Source organism: Natator depressus, chromosome 12 (assembly GCF_965152275.1).
Source record: "Natator depressus isolate rNatDep1 chromosome 12, rNatDep2.hap1, whole genome shotgun sequence".
NCBI lineage: Eukaryota > Metazoa > Chordata > Testudines > Cheloniidae > Natator > Natator depressus.
The window spans coordinates 17095800-17119366 of record NC_134245.1 but is presented as its reverse complement, the minus strand read 5'-3'; the positions used below and the strand labels follow the sequence as shown (position 1 = coordinate 17119366).

Genomic DNA, 23567 nt, shown 5'->3' with positions numbered 1-23567 from the left:
TGAACTAGACCTTTTTGAGGGTACACTTCATTGTACATTTTCTGGCAAGAAAATGTACTACATAAAGACTAGCCAAAAAATACTGGCAGAACGAAAAAGGAGCAAGTTTTTTTATGTAAGTGTTTTACATTAGTAGTAGTTTTTTTTATTTTTCCAGGTATGCTTACTTGTTTCCTCTTATTTTTGTGGCATTTGTTTGGATTTTCAAATGTGTTTGTTCTGGTCATTTTGAATTTAAAAAATAAAAATACATACACACACTTCCAGATGAGATAATGTAATGTTTGTGCCAAATGTCACAACTAGCCATCAGGTAGCTTTTATGTTCAGATGTCTGCAGCAGAAATAGTGTTGGGCTCAAAGCACTTTTTTCCTGTATTTTCTTAGCACTAAAGGGGAAAAAACAAGACTATCATGTCTTTAAATTTATTTTCCTTTTATTTTTCTTTTCCGAATGTTCAATATTGCATTTTTCACCAGCATGTTTTCCTCAGTGCTTCCTCTCAGTTATTTTTTTAATTTGGGTGGCATGGAGGGTGGAATAAGGCAGAATATTACTTTTAATTTCTTCATTTCACATTTTTACCTACTTTTTTAAGTGGATGTTAAATACACCTCTTGATCCCCTAAGTTTTATTCACTGCCTGTAACTCCAGAGCACCACTTTTTCCTCTAACAGCCATGTTAGTCTGTATTCGCAAAAAGAAAAGGAGTACTTGTGGCACCTTAGAGACTAACCAATTTATTTGAGCATGAGCTTTCATAGCCTTGTCTATGCTACAAAGTTTTGTCGGCAAACAGCAGCTTTTGTCGACAAAACAGTGGATGTGCACACGCCATGATGCGACTTTTAGCAGCAAAAATACCCTGTTTTGGTGACAAAATAAAACCACCCCAACGAGAAACATAAGACTTTTTGTGCAAAATTTTGGTCCACAGAGTGCCAATGGATTTTATCGCTTTAATTGGCCTCCAGGAGGTGTCCCAAAATGCCCATCATGACCGCTTTGGTCAGCAGTTTGAACTCCACTGCCCTGCAGCCAGGTAAACACCCATCTGCCCCTCCCCCTTAGAAGCCCTGGGGATTTTTGAAATTCCATTTCCTGTTTGCTCGGTGTGGAGAGGTCTCATCGCATCTTCCCAGGTGACCATGGGAGATTATCGCAGCAAACGCTCTCCCACTTGGACCACTGAGGAGCTGCTGGATCTGCTCAGTATATGGGGAGAGGAGGCAGTGCAGTCTCAGCAACACTTGAGCCGTAGGAATTTTGATACCTATGGGCAGATTTCTCAAAGCTTGTGCAAAAAAAGCTATGATCAGGACACAGTGCAGTGCAGAGTGAAGATAAAGGAGCTGAGGCAGCCGTACCAGAAGGAGAGAGAGGCAAACCATCGCTCCGGTGCTGCACCTAAGACCTGCTGGATCTATAAGGAGCTGGATGCCATCCTCAGTGGTGACCCCACCTCCACTGCCAAGAGCCCCGTGGATACTTCAGCGGACCTGGAGGCGGCAGAAAGAGGACCCAACCCAGAGGATGAAGTCATTGATGAAGAGGTGGAGTTAGATGACAATGTGGAGCTCCCAGTGGGGTTGCTCAGTGGGGCAGGCAGCCAGGAACTGTTCAACACTCCGGAGGTGTGCCAGTCTCAGCAGTTGTTCTCTGGTGAGCAAGAAGCAGGAGAGGAGATGCCGAGTAAGTGGCTGTGGTTTATGTAGCGCGGAGGTGGGTTCAGGGCATAGAAATGTACAAAGCTGGCTGCATTTCTGTGAGCTGCACATTTCCCTGTGTAACTAATCAGTACGGCAGTACAGAGTGTTGATGCACACCGAGATCTCACGGGAATCCTCCAGAGAGATCTCTAAGAAAGTTTCCAGGCGGTACTCCGTAATCCTCCGCCGAAGGTTCCTTGGTAGAGCTGCTTTGTTCCTTCCCCCACTGTAAGAAACTTCCCCGCGCCATTCGGCAAGCATCACACAGGCAAGCAGCACAGGGACCAAGACGGAAGCCACAAGCATATAGTGGATGTACCCTCGCTTCCCTACTTACCCTCAGCAATGAGCCATCTAGTACAATGACCCCCGCCTGTGGAAAAGTGTGGGAGAATTTTATTATTTTTTCCCCCTAGTTGGCTGCATCACGACCCTCACAGACTATGTGATCTTTTCCCCATGTGGAGCGCTCCCTCTTCCTTTCCCACCACGCATCTTTGGGGGTGTGTGCGCGTGCAGTTTCTTGTGCAATAAAAGCGCAGGTTTTGAATGGTAACTCACCTTTATTTGTTTCCTACAAACTGAGATAGCAAGCACTCCCAATACATGCACAGGCAGTTTAATCACTTGCTTACTGAAACGTAGGGCCCCAAATGTCATCATTGCTTCCTAGCAAAACAACATGTAACGTAACATTGCAGCACCAATCACAGAGATATACGTTACCCGTTCTCATTTTCAGGGTGTTGCCTCAAAGCCTCCCTGATTTGAATTGCCTCCCTCTGGGCCCCTCTAATAGCCCTGGTATCTGTCTGCTCAAAATCAGCAGCCAAGCAGTCTACCTCAACACTCCACCCCTGAGCAAAGCTTTCACCCTTAGCTTCACAGAGATTATGCAACGTACAACACGCGACTATGACCGTAGGAACATTATCCTCATTGAGGTCTAACTTGCCATAAAGGCATCACCAGTGTGCCTTTAATCTACCAAAGGCACATTCCATGGTCATCCGGTACCTACTCAGTCTGTTGTTGAACTGCTCCTTACTGCTGTCCAGGTTTCCTGTGTAAGGTTTCATGAGCCATGGGTGTAAGGGGTACGCCGGGTCTCCCAGGATCACTATGGGCATTTCAACACTCCCCACTGTAATCTTCTGGTATGGAAAGAAAGTCTCCACTTGTAGATGTGTGCATCATGCACTTTCCCGGACCACCCCACACTGATATCAGTGAAACGCCCACAGTGATCCACAAGTGCCTGCAACACCATGGAGAAGTACCCCTTCCTATTTATGTTCTCTGTTGCAAAGTGATCTGGTGCCAAATTGGAGTGTGTGTGCCATCTATATCCCCTCCAGTTAGGGAAACCCATTTCTGCAAAGCCATCCACTATTTCACGCACATTTCCCAGAGGCACGGTCCTTCGTAGCAGGATGCGATTAATTGCCCTGCACACTTGCATTAACGCAGCCCCAATGGTCGACTTCCTGACTCCAAATTGATTCACGACTGACTGGTAGCAATCTGGAGTCGCCAGCTTCCACATAGCGATTGCCATGCACTTCTCTACCAATAGGGCAGCTCTCATTCTGGTGTCTTTGCGCCGTAGTGCTGGGGCGAGCTCCGCACACAGTTCCAGGAAGGGGGCTTTCCGCATCCGAAAGTTCTGTAGCCACTGCTCGCCATCCCACACCTGCATGATGATACAATCCCACCATTCAGTGCTTGTTTCCCAAGCCCAAAAGCGACAGTCCATCCTCTGCAGCTGTTCCATGAATGCCAAAAGCAATCTTAAGTTGCTCCTATCCATATCATGTAGCATGGCAGGCAGCTGGGAGTCTTCTTCAGTTAGAAACTTCATGATTAACTGCACTGCCATTTGCGATGTCTTCATGACAGTTATCAGATGTCATATGTGCACAGCAAACAAGGGCCATTGAAAAATGCCACAAAAGAAAGCTTTAAGCCCATGGAATTCTGGGACAGAAAGCAAGGCATCAAGGGACATTGAGCCCGGTCACAAGATGTGCCGCGATCTGCTCAGCGTTCCCATGAAACCTAGCGGCGGAAGGTGTTGAGCTGGACCGTTGGATAGGTACCCATAATGCACTACTCACACTGTCGATGCTAGTGCCCCAAGTGTGGATGCACTCTGCTGACAGAGGGAGTGAGTGTCAACATGCAATACTGATTTTTATGATAGTGCTTTTTTAGTGTCGACATAACTTTTGTTGACAAAACTGTAGTGTAGACAAGGCCTTAGAAGTGACCTGACAAAATGGGCAGATAAAAGAAGGAAGAGATGTTCTCTGTTGTGTTGGGTGCTCAGTGAGTATTATCAATGGATATCTGAAGCTCACTTGAGCTCTCATTTTCTGATGTAAACAACACCTGAGGGTGAAAGACTGACCCCCTTGAAGTCAACAACAAAACTCTCACTGACTACAATGAGATTAAGATTTCACCCTGCAAGACTGCTAGGTCTGTTGCAGCACCATTGATGTCAATGCAACTTTTGCCATTAATTTCAACAGGAACAGGATCAGACCTTTACTATGTATTTTAGGGATCCAATCTTGCTCCAAGTGAAAGTCAAGGAGAAAACTTCCATTAACTTCAAAAAGAGCAGGAGAAGGCAATAAGTGCTTCCCAGTGCAGGGCTTCATCTTCCCCTCTCCTTTCCCCCCCCAAAGTCACTGGATTTCAAGGTATTATATAGTGATTCTATCTTAACAAGAGATCTTCCACACTCAGTTCACCAAACTGAAAGCAAGACTAATCTATCTGAACATTAACGTAGAAATCACTGATCTAAAGGCTTGTCTATACTCGAAACACTACAGCGGCACTGCTGTAGTGCTTTGTTGTAAACACTACCTACGCCAAAAGGTGGGGTTCTGCCATGGACGTAGGTAATCCATCTTCTCAAGAGGTGGTGCTGTCTACACTGGGATTCCAGTCAGCTTACCTATGCCGCTCAGGGGTGTGGATTTTTCACACTCCTGAGCAACACACCTGGGTCAACCTAACTTTTTAGTGTAGACCAGGCCTAAGACAAGTGAGGAAATCAAGAAACATGCAAAGGGTGGCATCAAGAACCAACCTAGATCAGCCCTGCTGGATTCTCTCTGGAGTATTGCCCACTGCTCTCAAAGATCTGTGGAGAAATTCTTTCACACAAGAACTAACAGCAGCTTTTGTGGATCCAATGAACTGGGTGGTTAAACCTGTGGGTATCCAACAGAGGGATATATTTTCATAGTGGAGGTGAAAACAAGGGACATTTTTATAGTCAGGGGGTTGGAGAAGGATAAGAATAATGTTCAAGGATTTTCACAAAACATGCATATTACAACAGGAACAAAAGAACTTATCTTTTTTGCCCTTTGTATTTAAACCAAAAAAAAATCTGGAAAGCAGAAGTGGGCTACATTTGACCAAACCTCTGGAAGGTGTAACATGAATCATACATGCCAAACTGTAACACAGTAACCATTTAACTTTACCTTTATAACCGTAAGAGATCATTAGTAAATTCACTAGTGAGCATTACGTTTTCCACAGCATCCATACAGTGCATTTAAACAAATTATTTTTCTCTATATAAGTATTTTTCTCTATTGTGTCTTAAAACAAATACATCTTTTGCTTTCTCTAATCAGAATTAAATCTAGTTACCCTGCTTGGAGAAATACTGACTGTTACTATTCTGAAGGAGAGCATTATTTACCAGGTTTCAGCTACAGAAAAAGGTAACAGGAGAAGTCTTTTTGTTCTATGTTTGTACAGTGCCTAGCACAATGGGGTCCTCGTCCATGACTATGGTTTCTAGGCACAACAGTTACAATAAAGAAGAAAGAATTAACTGTTCAGTTTCTGATCTAGCAAAGAGAAAATATTGGGTCTGAGAGGATCAACTCCATAAAAGTTGTCCTGTCAGAGCCTGGGAGGTAGAGTGGGTTCTAAAAGGGGCCACATACCAAGAAAAGTAAGATCAGTTAACCCTTTACAGTACTTAACAGAAATACTAGGACTACTTGGTGTTTTTCCAATAATGGAAGCTCTCTTCTATCACAAAGGCTGGGTTGCATTTCTACTTGCCGTTCTACATATGTAGCAATAGGTCCTTTATTGTTTGCACAGCTCTTAAAGTTCTGTAAAGCGTTCACCATTCACCTGTCACACAACACAAACTGATCCCTTTGAAATGAAAATCTAAAAGTAAATGTGTTAGTCAATGCCTGCCACTGAAGCAAGCAAACCCAATGACCATCTATAAGCCTTGAGGCAGGTAATTCAGTTCAACATGAGATTGGTGAACAACAGTATGTTTTATTTAATTAGGACGAACAGAAGAGATAAACCTCACAGCAGGGCGGGTAATGACAACATTTCAAAAATAATTCATGCCCAGGTAACAAAAGGGCAAATTTCAATTACATAAAAAGCTAAAAAGTTGACTTAATATATCCAAGAGGGAAAAGAAAAAATTAATAAATGCACTGCATATGATTAACAAGTGGCATTTGCAAGCACTCCACATTGTTTTGTTGCTTAGTCTGTTGATAGAAAGCAAAAAGCCTTTGTTTCTACGCAAATGCTAACAACAAAATGAAGTAGTTTAGATGCAGACTGGTACAGCAACAATATATAGAAAAGTAGTCATATAGTGGAAATCTAACAACATACACCAATTCACTGGACTGCAGCTATCTTTTTAAATATGTCCCAAATGGTATTGATGAGCTTTCAGCCACATCTAGTCCCCCATACAAATATTTTAAAAATACTACTAAAATTTCTGTAAGCTTATGCCTGCTTTGTGATTTTTTTTCATCGAAGAGACAATTTAATATCTTAATACCCTTCTTTTAGAACAGTGGTTCGCAATCAGTGGTCCAGGGCCCCCTGGGGGGCCGCAAGTAGGATTCAGGGCATCCGCCAAGCAGAACCAGTGTTAGACTCGCTGGGGCCCAGGGAAGAAAGCCTAAGCCCTGCTGTGCACGGCTGAAGCCTGGGGGCCTGAGCCCGCCACCTGGGGCTGAAGCAGAAGCCTGAGCATCTTAGCTGTGGCATGGGGCCCTGGGCAACTGCCCTGCTTGCTACCCCTTAAAGCCAGCCCTGGCTTTTATATGTAGAAAACTGTTGTTGTGGAACAGGTGGACCATGGAGTTTTTATAGTGGGGGGCTCAGAAAGAAAAAGGTTGAGAACCTCTGCTTTAGCCCACTCCATAAAACGGCTCTGGCAAACCACCACTATTCAGTACTACAAACAACATATTCAGGTGTAGACAATGAGATGTAGTCCTTAAAACTGACGTTTTTTCTTTCCTCTAAGAAGCCTACTAACCTGGTTTTCGACGTTTACAAACCAACTTCATGAAAGAAGCTGCACAAAGTACAAATGTAGCCCAAGGCTTTGGTTCTAGACTCCAAAATTATATTGAATATATTTACACAGTATAGTAGATCCTTGCTAATTCTCACTTCACTAATCCACAAACCTAAATTCTCATTAAAAAAATCCCCCCCAAAAAGGCAGTCTCACCCCATTTGTCATCCAATATTTAAAAGAAGAGAGATGTAAATAGGTCTCATATTACTAACAATTCATTACTAAAGTATATTTATTAGGATTCTATGAAACACCGGAGCAGCCATCTTTTTTGGGCATTTTTGGGAGGTAGTATTTATGAGTTGATGGGCTAGATAAAGGGGCTGATTTGGAATTCATAAGGCAGTTTAATTAGTATGGTTGGTTAATATCTTTTGTTCTGGGGGATAATTTGCTAAGAGTCTAGCCAGAATACGTAGTTTGGGATTATGCATGAGGGTAAATGTATCCAATTTTTTTAAAATCAAATAGTGGGTTTCATATTTTTAAAGTGCTATGGTGCACCAAGAGCTTGACCCTACAAACTGAAAATAAGAGATTAAACTAGTCTTGTAAAAACACCTATGTAAACACTGTATATTTATTAAAAGCAAACTAAAGGTAAACCCTAGTATATGAATAAACTATTGTCATTTACTGACCCACAAACAAGTTATGTTTTGTAAATGTTCATTGTAATTATTGATCCCTGGATGCCATCCCATGCATTTTTCATACTGAAATGACTTCAATCTAGTTACTCAAATAGCTTTAAAATAAAAGTTTTGTTGGCACTAATCAATAGATAGAGCCAAACTAAAACCCAGTCTAGGGTAAGGCAGTTTGTATTTACACAACTTTAACACATCTGCAAAACATCATCATTTTTATACCTAGTTCAGAGGATGGCATGAACATCTGCTTTCATTTCAAGACATTAATTTTCAATTATTGAAGAAAAACAAAATAAATCCTTACAAATTACTGGTAACTGTGGAATCTTTTGTTACTCTATTAGTTTATAATAGTAATTTAGAAATCCCACAATTAACATTCCCAACAAGGGCTTTCTGATGGTTATTTGTCATTTGTGGCAATTCAGTAATGAATGATGTTCTTTATGCTGCTCTGATTTTACACAAGTATATAAGTATATACACAAGAGAAGAAACAATAAGCATTCTCTGCTAGCATCTATTGCCTTGTAACATTATTTTCCAGTGGTTAAAATTAGATGAAACATGACTAAAAGCATTAGATTTCTATCTGCTGCCAATTTTTGTTTAAGCCCTTCACTTCACCCGTCCTACACTTTTCAATTTTTCCTTACATTTAAATAGTTATATCTACTAGAACCAGTGAGACCAGCTCACAATTAAAAGGTTTTTGCCATACAAGACTTGAGTTCCAATCAGTAAGCCCGTTAAACAATACGGAGATCTTCCCCGGAAACTAGACTGTGGGAGAGGGGAAAAAAAGAAAAAAGAAAGACTTTTGGAGCTCATGGGAAACCTCACTGGACTCTTATAACAAACTATACATGCAAATTTAAAAACTACTGCATAGGCTAAAATCTAAAGGTCCATGCTCAACATACTGCATGGATTCAAATGTTCTCATGGTATCAACAGCACAATGAACCAATATCATCTTCAATGATGCTAAATCCCAAAAATGCTACGCTTGGTACAGAACAATCAAGAGTGAAATCTTACTTGAGATGAGTTTTATCTATTTTAGCTGCTGCTTTCACTGTATCAATAAGAATCCACTGAAACTTGAATGAACTGTAAAATTAAAGGATAATCACACAAGTTTCTTGTATTTGGCAGTTATGATTATACTTGTCAAAATTTAATTTGAAGAATGTACTGTTCCACTACCGTCAAGTTCTTCTCTATCAGCTGGGAAAAAAAGAAAATTATATCTTTAAGACACGTATGAAAGACATTGTTACTTCCACAGTCAACTCTGTAACCGAGCTCCGACATTGTATAATTGACTTTGCAAGCAGAACAACAGCAATATAACAAAGAAAATGTCAGTGTTTTCACAGCGCTAATCTATAGCACTAGGAGGGCCTCCTGCTGTCAGCCAGAGCTGACAATACAATAGCTTTCAAAGGGATATTACCATCACGCTTTTATTCTTGACATCAATCAAGACAAAGAGAATCCTTTTCACAAGACATTAAAAATCAAACCTTTGTATGAGCGGATAGGTAAAACAGCATTCCTTTAAAGAAGATCATTCATAACAATCAACTAATTGGAGCCTAGAAAACGGCTGAAGTATTTTTATTTACTTTGCATATAATGAAGTACAGAGCAACCTTGTTTTTTTGACTGACACAAATGAGGCAGGTATGCTGTGAACCAAAAGTTTCTATCAGCATTTTTTGCCAACTGAAAGCAAAAAAATATGACAGCAATTCTGCAACTTCAAGTAGGATAACAAATCTAGACTTAATTAGTGCATCCTTTTTGCAAAACAGTTTGATTACTGACTAGCATGTTTATGAACAAAATACCATTGCAATCTGACAGCAATTTGCAGAACCGTCAAATTCAGCAACCAAAGTGCATCTGACGTTTAAAACCTTGTGCCAATATGAATGTAGTTCCCACAAACTGTATTCAAGTAATTCTTCAATTAAATTACATAGAACCTTGAACCTGTGGTTCTATTACCAGGAGCCCAGTATCTCACATGCTCTCTTATTTAATTGGTTCTCAAACATAAGTAAGCTGTATCATAAGCTATTATTTAATATAGGATTCAACAGAAACCATTAATAATTATCACTGTCAGTCAAATGGCAGCTTTAGAATACAGCACCTCTATAAAGTTTGGTAGAAGAAAAACTTCTAAAGATATTTCCTTTTAACTTATTAAAGATCACATCTATCAAAGAAATTAATGGTGCATTGTGATGTTCACAATTTCATTATGGGTCTGAGGTTCACATTCAATTGATTTGAATTAATCTGAATAACGTACATCTCCTCTTTACAAATATTAACTATAAATGTCATTGACAAAACATATTACTGACAACTTGACAAAAAAAAGATTTTGTTCACTTTTGGAGAAATTTTTTTTTGGCTGTCTGCAAGTACACAGTTAAGACAGAAAAAAAATCTTTAGGGTAGCCATGCATCTTACAACTTTGTAACTATTAACACAGCATGTAGACTATAAATGACATAATTATGTTATAAGTTGCCAAGGACTCAGCATATCACCTTCTTTTATGCTAGCCTGACCCTCTCTTAAGTCAGCTTCACTTAAATTAAGTAGAATGTTCTCTCCATCAATCAACTGTAAGGTTAGATTCTTTTAAATTTTCCCATTCAAATTAATGTTTAAAACTAATCAATGTATTTAATTTCAGATCTTAAATTCCACATCAGGTAAAATTCCACAGTTACCAATCTAAATGGATGGTTACTAATACAGTAATTATTGCAACTTTTTATTATACTGAACCAGAGACCTAGTGTTACAGAACAAGTGCAGGGTTGTTATGTCATCCAGTTGTTTTACAAACCTTCATTCTATATAATTTATAATTTAAAATTAAGAACTTGTCAACATTCGTTACCTCTGTCAAATTAGTTTGTTACTGTAATGACAAAGATTGTGCACCTTTCACTGTTAATATGCAGTCAACCTGCATTTTACGCATAAAAAACGCCCTTACATCACAGGCACAGTTATCCCATTTTAGTACTTAAGCTTTTTGCATGGAAATGGATGCACAAATCTCAACAGTGGTTACTAAATATAAAAGCTGTTATATAATGTGAAATAAATATACAGAAAAGAGAACTATTTGAAGAAGTTATAAATGCTATGCATAGATCTATATAATTTATACTTGTTTTCCTTCTAAGTTGAATTGGGAAACCTGTGACCTCACAGTGCCTTTATTTATTACATCTCAATTATTTCCATAGAAACGTGTACTGTGGCAATTTACTGGGTTGCCAACTACCTAGACTACAAGATGTATGTGATGGACTTTTTAAAAGCCAAAGATATGTATGAGTAAAAGAGAAGGAAGAATTTCTCTCTCATTCATATGAGTTAGGACCATGTGTGTGCATGTATACAGAGTTATGAATTGCAACGTACACAGATTCACACAACATTTCTACCATTAATCAAGATATTTTTCAGACTGCACATTAGTCAATTAATATTAGAAAGTGTAATTTACAGCCAGTTTATGCTGGACTGGAAAAAACATTCCTAGTCATTAGAAAGGTATGCAAAACTTAGCTTCTATAAAAACTCATTGTTGTAAATATATTTCTAGATATTTATGCTTTAGAAGGGATGGGAAATACTTTATACTGAATATTTTAATATTCAATTTAAAAAATACCATTGCAAATAATGGTGCCAACTGTACCAAGATTGAGGTCAAAATTAGCAAAGTAAAACAATAATGCCTTGTGGTGAAGACTGCCACACACAAAAAATGATGAAGTAGAAAACAAATTAAAAATAAATGGCAAATGTGTAATTTTATTAAATAAAAAGGGTTATTGTTAAATTAGCTTTTCAAACTAATATGGTTTTTCAATGCCACTTAACTATTTCCTGTACAATACATGTGGTACTTTATCACAGAACAAAATATTTTGAACTTCCAGAGGCCTATCCACCAAATGGGGTCCCCCTTTTCAAGGGAAGTCATGACCTGAGGCCTGTATGATTTTTTCATACTGTGATTCTTCTTGTTTCAAATACCATTTTCAGAACATGCACTAGAAATAGTTATACTTCTCTCCTTTTTTCCCTCCTATGGTCTGTAACACTTCATATACCAATACAGAAGAGCTGCATCTACAGGAGATTGTCCTGAATTGTGGAGGTCCACAATACCATACTGTTAAAGTGACACACAGCAGAGGCTAAAATACTGTTAGTCTGTAAGAAACACATTCCAGCTTTTTGTTTAAAGGTGGAAGTCTTACTTTTACAATAACCTAATATACAGCTGAGAGCAAGGATTATATAAAAACAAAATTGGGAGAGGATCTTAAAACAAAAGCTAATATCATGGAACAGCATTTCACATGCAGTACCTCTTAAATGCATCAAGTTATTTCACTTCTTAATTACCACTATGATTAAATGAATGTATTTTCTACATCTAAAAGTTATTAAATAATGAACACTTTAAAGTTTTTGTTCCATTAAAAAGCATCCAGACCACTCAGTTTCTGATTAAGTACTTCTACTTTGTATGAGAGAGTAAAATGTTAGCCAAATGTTATCCTAACCTTTCAATGGCTTTGACTAGCAAGTATTCTAAAATCACTGCTGCATTGTCACATCAATTTACTGAAAACTCAAAAAGAATGCAGTTCACACAAGACAGCACATAGGTATTCTGGGCCTTGGCCTTTATTTGTACATTTTGTAGACAGCTGTTTTCTTGAAGTGATAAATATCCAATTTTTAAGTAACTCTTAACTGTAAATGTTTAAATACTTTATTATGCCCTAAAGAATTACTATTTGGGATGAATTTATTTGTAAAGTTTAACCTTTCACTTCTATTTTAAAATATCACATTCTACTTCAGTGTACCCGACTCTAAATCTGACTATTGTCTCTGCAGTTCCTCATGACTTATCCATCTTAGATTTAAATTCTGTGTGACACTATTTGACTATTGAAGTAATGGATTTTAATGCTTCCTTTCTTTGATCACCCTTAAGTGTATTGTACAGTAAACAGAGGAAACAGGTGAATCATAGACTGTTCCTAATTGGACAGAAACATTAATTTCACCTACCTGCTAAGATGCTATTTTTCCCCACAAGCATAATTTTCAAACTACAAGCTCTGACACCAAGAGACAGCAAAACTGGAGTATGCTAAATGATAAACTTTTTATTCATCTTTCCAAATTATTTTGCAAGAGCACCCTCTGACATGGAAATTCTATAATAGCTTGTTAAATTAGTGAAACGTGTGTGCTTATAAAATATTTGATTGTATCTATCTTTGGTTTATTTCTCATCCATCACCATGGTAATTCTGTTTTAATATATTCTCCAATTAACATTTTCCCCAATAGTTATCTAGCTGCATCTTGATAACTTCTGGCTTCAGGTCCATAACATCATAACCACTTGTCATAAAAGGGAATATGATAATCACATGGACATGATATGACATATCTATCCACTGTATTCAAAACACTGGGAAAAATAACTTGTTAGGATATATAACATGGATTCTCAGCAATACTCAGAGCTCAAACAGTTTTCAAAAAAATATTTTAAAACAAGGAAAACTTCACCACACCCCAATTCATGCCTACTGACACTGGAGCCAACTTTGTGGATCTGTTTTCAGCCTTTTCATACCAGCCATAAAGACTCAACAAGAGACATGTGACTAAAAGGTACACAAAAATCAGAGTCACAGGAAATCCACTCTGCCATGACACACAGATTCCACGTGGGAATTCACAGATACTGTCTGAGATGCTTCCCCCGATCAACCACTTTGTTACCCTAACAGAAACCAACCTACGCCACTCTCTCTAACTATGCCTACATTCATAGACTTTAATGCCAGAAGGGACCATCATGATTGTCTAGTCTGGCCTCCTGCACACTGCAGACCATGGAACTTCACCCACAAGTCTTACATGGCAGCAATAGGGGTAAGGGGAGAAAGTGGCATAGTCTGGCAGCCATTATAGAAACAGAGCAGCAAACTGTATACTCTTGAGTGTGAGGTTACTATCTTTCTAAAAGATAAATGGGGGGGGGGGGGGAGAATTAGCCCCAAAGAGAAGGTCAGCTCTGCCATACACACGGAGCAGGCAATTGCAAAGGACTGCAAAATATTGGAGATAGCAACATGTTCACTGACCCTCTATTGTTCCAGTGGCAGTGGGCTGCAAGGGACATTCAGCTCCTAGTGTGCCAGGGCCAACTAAGCCCCTAAAATGGATGATGGAAAATCATGGAAGAACCTTTCCTCTCCACATACAGGAGAAATAATTCAGATGATCCCCTCCCCCTATTTACAGTTTCAAATAGGAAGTAAAAGGAGGTTTTCATACTGTGGGAAACCCCTTTCTCAAGTCTGAGAGCATACCCACCAGCCAGTGCAGAAACCAGTCACTAAGCTGAGGCAATGCTTCCTTACTTTAACATTAGCAGAGGATGGAAACAGAAAAGGGAGACCCCCTGTAATCCAGACCATGGGGGACCTGTGAGGGCCCTTCTCCACAAAGCCTTGCAAACTTGTCAGGAAGACTTAGCTCAGCTCAGCCACAAGACCTACTACTCACCTGAACTTTACTGGGATGGTTTATAAAAGCGGTGTTTTCCTGGCCTGCCCAAACAAACACTGCTGAGCTGTGGAAAGGGGAGTCAACGGAATTTTGCCAGGCAGCCCTGGCCTTGTGAAACGGGGCTGGGGGCACTCGGTGGCCACTTGTGAGGGGTGATCTTTGGGTTGCACGAGGATGCGATTTGCGTTAGGGGCTGGGGGGGGGGTTGCAATGATCAAGAGGACACACATGCGAAGTGTGCGCTGGGGAGGCACTTTGCTCATCCTCGGCCAGTGACAGGCGCTGAGAAACGGGGGGCGGGAGGGGGGGCGGATGCTCGCTGGGCCAGTGGGGCCAATCCCCCGCCCCAGCGCTCAGGTGTCGTCGGGCCCGGGGGGGGGCACTTCAGAGGAGGCGGCGGGCTGGAGAGCCCCCCAGCCCCGCGGGTAACTCCAGCCCTGGTGCCGACGGCGGGGACACGGCAGACGCCCGGGGGGGGGTCCTACTGGCGAGCCCCAGGCTCCGAGCCGCCCAAGCCGCCGCCCAGGCCCCAAGCCACCAGCCAGGCGGCGGCATTTTGTTGGGGGGATTCGCAATCCCCGCCAAGCTTGGCCCCAACCCCTGATTGGTCACGCGGCGGAGGCTGGCGCTGAGGCGGCCGCTTCCCGCACCCAGGCGGCGGCGGGAGCCATCAGCCGGAGCCAGCGGCGAGCGGAGCCGCTCAGCACGGCTCCACCGGGGGCCAGGGCGAGAGACGGGCGCAGGCAGAGCCTGGGCCAGGCAGCGACCGGCGCGCTTACCTTTCACCGAGCGGGGCTTGGCTTGCTTCCTTCTGGACATGTCCAGGCTCCTCGACTCGTCCTGCGGGTCTCTGCCGCCCTGCCCGCTCCCCCCTCGCTCTCGGTGCCTCTGCCCTCTCCTCGCCCCTCGAAACTTTGTCTGCTCGGCTCTACCAGGCGAAGCAGCAGCAGCAGCAAGATCGATTATTTGATTTCTGACTTCTTTGCCTGTTGCAATGCGGCAACTTCAGCTCCTCTTTCCACCCCTTGGGCACCTAGTGTCTGCCCCCTCCGCCCCCCCTCCACAAAAAATCATACGCGCAACAGTTGCAATTTTTTTCCTAAATGTGCAAATAATAAAAACACAAACCAAGCCCAGCCCGCTCCCCCACTCGGCTTTTTTTGTTCTCTTTAAAGTTTGCAAGCGCCCTGCAGTTTTTAGCCCCGTTCAGACTTTCACAATAAAAAACATTTGCACAGAGCAATTAGAGCGGATTACTGGGGGGGGGGAGGGGAAATAGGCGTTAGGAGAATTAAAGTGACTAAAAATATGAGAGGCGCTCTAGGGTGCAACCTTGTTGCAATTTTTTTTTTTAAATCCTGCCCTGACTCCAATCAGCCCCCCGCCTTTCTTTCCTTTCCTTTTTGTTTTTGTTAAATTTCCTCCTCTTCCCGGCTCTCTTGCAAATGTTTTCAAGAGAAGGACGAGGAGTCTTATTTTTAGGAGAGAGGGGAACAGATCTCTTGTCTTTCCCCTTCCACCCCAGTCCCCCCTCCCCCTTTTTAAAAGCTAATGTCGCTTGCAGGCTGGCTCCTTCCCTCTGCCTTGCAGCCGTCCGGGTTTCTGTCCGCCTCCTCCTCCTCCTGCACAAATGCACTTCTGAAAACAAGGTAAGTGTTTCTTTGCATCGATGCAGGGGCTGCTAGCTGCCTCCATGTGTTATTCGCTGGAAGGTGGCACTGCTCCTGCCTTCATTGCTGCTGCTGCTGCTGCCCTGGGTTTTTATTTTCTTTAGCTCTCGCCAGCCTCCCTCTCTTTTCTTTGTCCTGGCTCCTTTTCCTCCTCCTGATCTTGCTGCTGGGGCTGCAGTGCAGACACACATAATAAAGCCAGGCTTGGCTGGAAATGTAGCTGAGTCCCAGCAGGAGGATGTGAGGAGTGGAGTCCCGGCGGGGGAGCGCTCTGATCCCGTAGGGAGCCCCGCACAGCCTGGGCTGATCAGACGGAGAGAGAGCCAACAGCACCGAGCCATGGACAGCCCTGGAAATACAGCTCCGGTCGCCCGCAAAACCCGGACTCCGCAGGGCGGAGGGGGAGGCGGCGGATTGGAGTCGCCAGGCGAGGCGGCGACTCCGCGGAGGCAGGGGTCGCTTTAGCCTCACCAGCCGCAGAGGCTGCCGCTCGCGCTGCCCGCGCCGTCGCCTGCTCCGCTTTATTAAACTTTCCCTCTTCGTTCCCCTTTTCCTGCAGCCTCGTGGTTTCCTCTTCAGCTCGCTCGGCCCCCTTCCCCCGCGTCTGAAAGCCGATTAACCTGCCATCCCCCCTGCGCTAAACCAGACCTGGGTCCTCTTTGTCTTCCTGTCCCTTCCTGGCCAGTCCCACTTTCCCCGTACACTTTCCTTGCAGAGCGGGTGGTTTCTTTTCTTGTTCCTGGAGGGAGGATTGTGTTTGTTTGTTGGCCGACCAGATCGATTCAGTGATTTAATGCAGCTATCATTTGGCGGGGGAGGGGAGCAGAGAAACTCCCCCGAATCTGTAATTGTACCCTCCGCCCCTTGCTGGAAGGCATACGACACCCCAAAGCTAAACAGGGAAGGATCCCTGCAAAGCAACAGGAATAAAAATGAGCTCACCCACCAGGCAGAAGGCAAACTTTTTGTTCTGTGCTAAGAAGGGGTAAAGTCCTCACACTTATTTTATTTGGAGCATGGCATCCATTCACTGTACAAGTTTTCTTTTCCCTCCTGATAATATATTTATTTTTAGGTGGTGTGTATTTCAGAGCTATTGTGTGCTGCTGTGAAAGAGGACTCCAAGCCTTTGGTTGAGCTGGGACATAGATTACCTTTAGCAGCATAATACGGCATTCGGCCTGGGTCTCTGCAAAGTTTCGGCCAAACCTCTGCAGCCCTGCCAGCGGTCTCCACCATATTTTTCTTTCCCTTCCCCCAACTTCGGCTTATATGTGGCGATACTGAATACTGCATGGTTAGGACACAACAGAAATGTTATCAGTCTTTCATGATCAATAAGTTCAATCTTAAAGCCCAGAAAAGGAAAATTCATTCCCCCCTGGTTACCAATTACCCAGGGCAACCTGAAACCATAAAAAAACCTGTATCCCACTGAGATAACTTACACGATCTTCTTGCGGTGGAAACAGGTAAATATTTCTTCGATCATATTAGGGGAAGATCGGACATTAACAATGTCTGTCAATTACAGAACTGAGAAATCTTCCTGAATTCTTGGTCTAATCTAAACCTTAAAAGGTGGATTCCGGGTTCCTTATTTAATGTTGAGATCTTGTAAAATGCCCCGGAGTCAGATGCATTTATATTTTTAGTTTCCTTTGATCTATATCCAGGGAGGGAAATGACAAAATAACCTCCCAAGAATACTTATAAAGTTATTGAAAAGGATTGGCCATCATTGGGAGTTCACCTGCTCATGGTAAAGGGATTATGTGTGAACTTTCTTATGCCCTGGAAACTGGAGTTGGGAAATTTATTTTGTCTTCTTTTTTCAATATGTTAAATTTAGCAGTAACTAGAGTTTGATGAACCTTTCTGTGATAGAAAGTATTCTAGAGAAATCCTACATATGTTAATCTTATAGAGCACTTGATGCTGAGCTGAATCTATTACTGGAATTGGTAGAGAAACAATTACTGTTGAGTTTCTGTCACTATAAGTGGGGTTCTTTTCCTAACATATTTGTACAGCTTTTTAGAAGCAACACACACCTTTTTTAATTCGTTATATACTAACCTCCTTAAGAGAAACTGTGTTTTCAATCACATAATAGATTTAAGACATCATTAAAACAAGTCAAAGGAAACGTCTAGACTTCAAAAGAGCAAATATCAGTGGTGGAGTGGAACCATTAGTACAGATACTATGATGATAGGCACATAAGAAATACCTAAAAACAGGTTCTGTGGGTCTGATCCAGTGTAAGTCAGCATCACTCCATTGTTTTCAACAGAGCTAACCTATCTGGCTCAAAAATGGAAATAACACAGTGCGGTAGTTAATTTAACTAAAGGGTCTTTAAATAATATGTCTGGTAACAGTTTTCAGTTGGGAAACATCTTTTTGTGTTTTACATAAACTCACAAACGAGATCTAAAATTGTAAATTAGTTTCACTTAATAACTGAATTCCATACTTACCTATAAAGGTTTTTTAATACATCAGGTAGAATTTTAATGGACATTTAGTGGTGATTTTTTCATTTGACAAAGGCTGTGGGTTTCATTAAAAGTAGAATAAAGGCTTTACAATGCCTCTCTACGGTATTACTCCAGATTACCATCATAAAATTAAAATATAGTAAAAACATATTTCCAGTAACATTGCAATAATCAAGATATAGTTCCCCTACATCAGTATGATCAGTATTAAATAATAGGGCACAGCAGAGTAACCTGGAATGAAGATGGAAGGATTTGAAAGAGCCTGTGGTCCTGATTCTGATCCCAGTCTGAATCAAGAGTAACTTCATTGAAGTCAATGGAGATATAGCAATATAAAAACTGGTGTGAAATCAGAATCAGGCACTCTGTAGCCATATGTGGTGCAGGACAGTTGTTGACAAGACCCTAGGGTGAAATCCTGAAGTGTGATGACTAGTCAGACTACATCTCAAAACCCTTTCTTTCATTACAGTAGTTTCATACCAACTTCATGGTTGGTGTCTAAGAAGGAGTAGTCCAAAACTACTACTATTCCGTGCCAAGGTCTGTTAAAAAGTATCCAGTTCATATCTAGTGATGAAGAAATCAAAACAACAAATTTGAAGAAAAAAAAAACTTTACCCATTTTTAAAATTCTCCACCCCCCCCACCCTCCAATATTTTTATTCCCAAAAATATATATGGAAGTCTCCTACACTCTGATTCATCAGCATATCTCTGTTCAGCAACGCATTTAAACATATGTTTAAATACTTTGCTGGATTGGGGCCAAAAGTGCACAGATTTTTAGATGTGCTTGAGATATACAGGATATACATATATTCATTTATCTAAGGTCCGCAAGCAAACACACTTTGGAACAGGAGCCCTTTGAAGCCTGAGCAGCCCTACACAGTTGCAAGGGTCTACCTACACAGTTCCTTTCTGATTGCATGATAGACTTTATTGTAATATTTAAGATGAATGGATTGTAGCACTGTAGCAGGTGCATGCACTTATAGTTTAATAAAATGTTACCTATTTTGTCTCCTCATAGATGTTACCTATTTTGTCTCCTCATAGATGTCTTGCATCTTTATTCATGGGAGTTTTAATAAAAAATGCAAAGTGAAGAGCATTGTAAAGTACAGGAAATCTCTGCCCCGGGGAAGGGGGTAGGGGAATCAAGAGACTTCTTGCAGCTCTTACAGACCTTCCAGAGCTTATGGTGCCTCCTGGAATTTGGATGGCATATTCTATATTTAAAGTTCCATTTAGCTATGTATTTAGTCTTCTTCTTGTGTAGCCTAGAGCCTTTACTACTGGATCCCTGAATTATGTGAAATACCTTAACAAAAGCCATGTGCCAGACATGACAGAGGTGCAACTTCCATCATAAGTGACTGACCCTTGTGTACAGTCAGGGGAATCCAAATTTTGCAACACCATCGATCACATCACCTTGATAAGAATTTGTGGACTGCACTTAATTTACACATATGCACACAATTTTCTTCACAAAATATAATTCTAAACAACTATGCCATTTCTTTATACATGTATCTTCCTTGTTAAATGACTAGGCATTGCTTATTGTTGTGTTTACTGGTAATAAAACACCCTGCAGCTTTACCCTCACCCCATATTTTCAGGGCAATGGTGGACACAGGCCATGGTAGAACAGTTATGAGAAATATTTGGCTAGGAGGTTGCATGTGTCACTTATAGACACACTATCCAGCTGTTCTAAAGAGAAGCCAAATTCTACCCTTGGACACACAAGCACGACTCATTTAATTCAGCATGACTTGCACATGCACACAAGGGCAGAATTTGATCAGTGGAGGCTGGTGACATCTGCAAGGTCTACAGTAGGCTTTTCCTCCCTAAAATTTCTCACCAGTGTTTAAATGGTTCAAGTTTTACCTGTGGGAGCACTAGTGTAAGCAAAGTGCTGGTGTTTTACCCACAAAGCTGTCTAGTCCTTCCGTGAGCAGAGAGTTAGACATGGCAAAAACCCTAGCAGCCTGTTTGCACCAGTGTTCTCATTGTTGTCATCACAGTTGTGAAATTTTAGGACACACACTTTTCAGGTAGGCAAAACTGATATATAAAGTTGCCATTCATCAGGACTGACTCAGAATTTTGGAGTGAATTTTTTGCTTTCTTCTCCCAAATGCAATCACTGTGAACTAGTTTTATTGCACAGATCCAACTTTTGCATTTTCCAGGAAGAGACTGTACCTTAGTAAAGATGAGTTCTTCATTCTTTCCAAAGTTCTCCTGCCTTGCTAGTGTCTCCAAACTCTATTCCATCCATACCTGCCAGGGTATATCCTAACATATTAGAACTTGTCCCTTCTCACATCAGAGGAGTCACTTTGTGAACAGAAGAAGCTGCAGCTTACCCTAAAGCAGTATTATAGTGTTTTCTGGTGACTAAATGTATATAGAAAGTGATAACACAAGTCAGGTACAGCTATCTGTCAGGGTAATCCACTGTCACCCAAAATAAAACACCGGTTTGTAATAAGAATGGAAAACGTACAGTAGAACCTTTTGCAGAATTAATTCATCAATTAAATGACAACCTGGATAAATATAGGGAGATCTTGGATCATTTCTTGACCACACTACAAAATAAAATGAAGAGGAGCCCTACCACACATTTACTATTTAAGGCAGAAAACTTCTGAAATTAACTATGGGAATAATTTGGCCTACAATTACTGTGGCCTTTAAGAAATCTTAGAGTGTGCTCTAGTCAGCACAGCCATCTTCAGCTCATCACCCCCACAATCTTGACTCACAAAAGAGCATAGTTAGAACCACCCCAACCACCCCACCTTTTGCCTTCTCCTTTCTTCCCCTTTTTAAACTAAGTGCATTCTTGAAAACAGTTTGAACAGCTCATAGCTACACTTCTTGGCAAAAATCAGAGAAAAACCCCAACCAAACCACAAACCTTCAATAATAGAACAAATATCTCCATCCCATTTCTGGATAGTTATAGTAATAAATGTCATATCTAGGTCTGAGAGAGAGGTCTAACTAGAAAATTCTGCATAAATCCAGGGTGGAGGCTATTGGGGAAGTCAACTCCGACCTGTCCCTGTCCCAGTCCTCTCTCTTCCCTCTCCTAGCTTCTTGTCCCAGTCCCATTCTCCTTGCCTACCTAGTCCAAATCTCTCCTTCTTAGGCTTCTCATCCTATTCTCCTCACCTGACCAGTCCCAGTTCCTCCCTCCCAGGTCCTCATCCAATTTTTCTCTCCACTATCTCCCAGTCCTTGTCTCCCTCACTGGGCTCCTCATTCAATCTTAGACTCCTCCCCCCCACTCCTGCCTGGCTTTTTGCCCCAGTCTCCCCCTCTTTAGCTCCTTATTCCAGTCTCCTTGCCCAGCAATCCCAGTTCTTCCCCTATGCCCAATGTAATTGTCAGACCTGTCTTCCCCCCTACACCCATTCCCCCCCTTACACTGGTTCCTCTCTCTTTTTCCAGTCAGTCCTAGTCTCCCCTTCAACTCCTCAGCCAATCTCAGTATTTGCCCCATTCCCCTCTCCCTCCCCCACCCCCCAGCTAACTGGCTCCCAGGTCCCACTTCTCCCTCTTTCCCTCACCATCTCCCACTCCTAATTTCCTTCCCCTCATCCCCCAGTTCCCAGTCTCAGTCTCCTTACCAAACCAGTTCTAGCCTCCCAGTCCCAATCTCTCCTTCCAATTAGTACCAACCTCCCCACCCAGCTTCCAGTCCCATCCTCCTCCCACCACACACCTTCCAATCCCAGTCTCATCAGATTCGTTGTCCAGATCTATTCCTTTCCATCCTACCTTGTCTAACTTTTATGCCCTCTGCATTTGAATTAGATAGCTTCTTCCTCCACAGTGCCTGGGTGCCAGCAGGGAGGTCACAGAAGTGACAGATGCCCTGTTCACAATTCCGGTGCCCAGCCCCAAGCACCTGGGAGCAATCATTACTGGGAGAGTCCAGCCCTTGTAATCCTGGGCTGGAGGAAGCATGAACAGATGCTCTGTGGCATTGGCACATGTGCAGTCTGGTAGGCATTAGAAACTGTGAGGGGTTCACGCATACTCTGTGAGGATAGAATTGTGCAAGGTTTTAGCTGCTAAAATCAAAGAAGTCTCTACCGAGCATGTGCAAATAGCAATTTTTCAAAGGTTTATAATTTGGCCAGATTTAAGCATATTTCCACAGGGATAGCAGAAGTCACATTCTTGATACAAAGGCCACCCCCTGCCAAATTTCAGAGCCCTGCCGTAAAACATGAGGACACTAAAGCTGTCCAAAGAAAAGGTCACCTGAATTTTTTTAAATGGGAAGATCAACATATTTTCCCCTAGCCTCCAGTGCATGGTGTACGGCTCCACCACTTCCGCTGCAACTCTGCTGTCCTGCAAGTTGGAGGCTTCTGCCTCAGGCTGCTCTCCCAGCCGGACACAGACAAGGTAGCCCGGGTGGGGTGGGGGAGGAGGGAAGGACAAGGCCACATTGCTTATTGTAGCCATAGTAAAAATCAAACTGTTTGAATGACAGCCTTCTGTTGCTTAGGCCATCCTCTGGAGTGGAGTGGCTGGGTGCCCGGAGCCTCCCCCATTGCGTTCTTGGGCATCTGGGTGAGGAGGCTATGGAACATGGGGAGGAGGGTAGGCGGTTATCCAGTGGATGCAGCGGGGGTCTATGCTCTTGTTGGCTTTCCTGCAGCTCCAACAGATGCTTCATCGTGTCCGTTTGCTCCCCCATTAGCCTCAGTATCGCGTCCTGCCTCCGCTCTTCATGCTTACTTAATTCTTTCCTGGCCTCTGCCACTAAATGCCTCCATGCATTAAGCTGTGCCCTATCAGTGCGGGAGGACTGCATGAGCTCGGAAAACATGTAATCGCCAGTTTTATTTGCCTTCTAATCTGCGATAACCTCAGGGACGGAGATGATAGGGGGAGCGTAGAAACATTCTACACTCTACGATTCCTGGGGGACT

The 23567-nt window shown here is 42.2% G+C and overlaps 1 protein-coding gene across 6 annotated transcripts in view; it reads right to left on the bottom strand.

Annotated features, from left to right (window-relative positions):
* The window catches only part of ZNF423 (zinc finger protein 423), a 335612-nt gene extending 319956 nt beyond the window's left edge, over nt 1–15656 (bottom strand). For 2 of the 6 annotated variants that reach the window (XM_074968639.1, XM_074968642.1), the window contains exon 1: nt 15194–15656. In XM_074968639.1, the coding sequence (XP_074824740.1) occupies nt 15194–15233 (40 nt within the window). In that variant the 5' untranslated portion in view covers nt 15234–15656. The remainder of the gene's footprint in view (nt 1–15193) is intronic. The other 4 variants (XM_074968641.1, XM_074968643.1, XM_074968644.1 and 1 more) reach the window with 4 other exon arrangements.
* Between the last annotated feature and the right edge of the window lie 7911 nt (nt 15657–23567).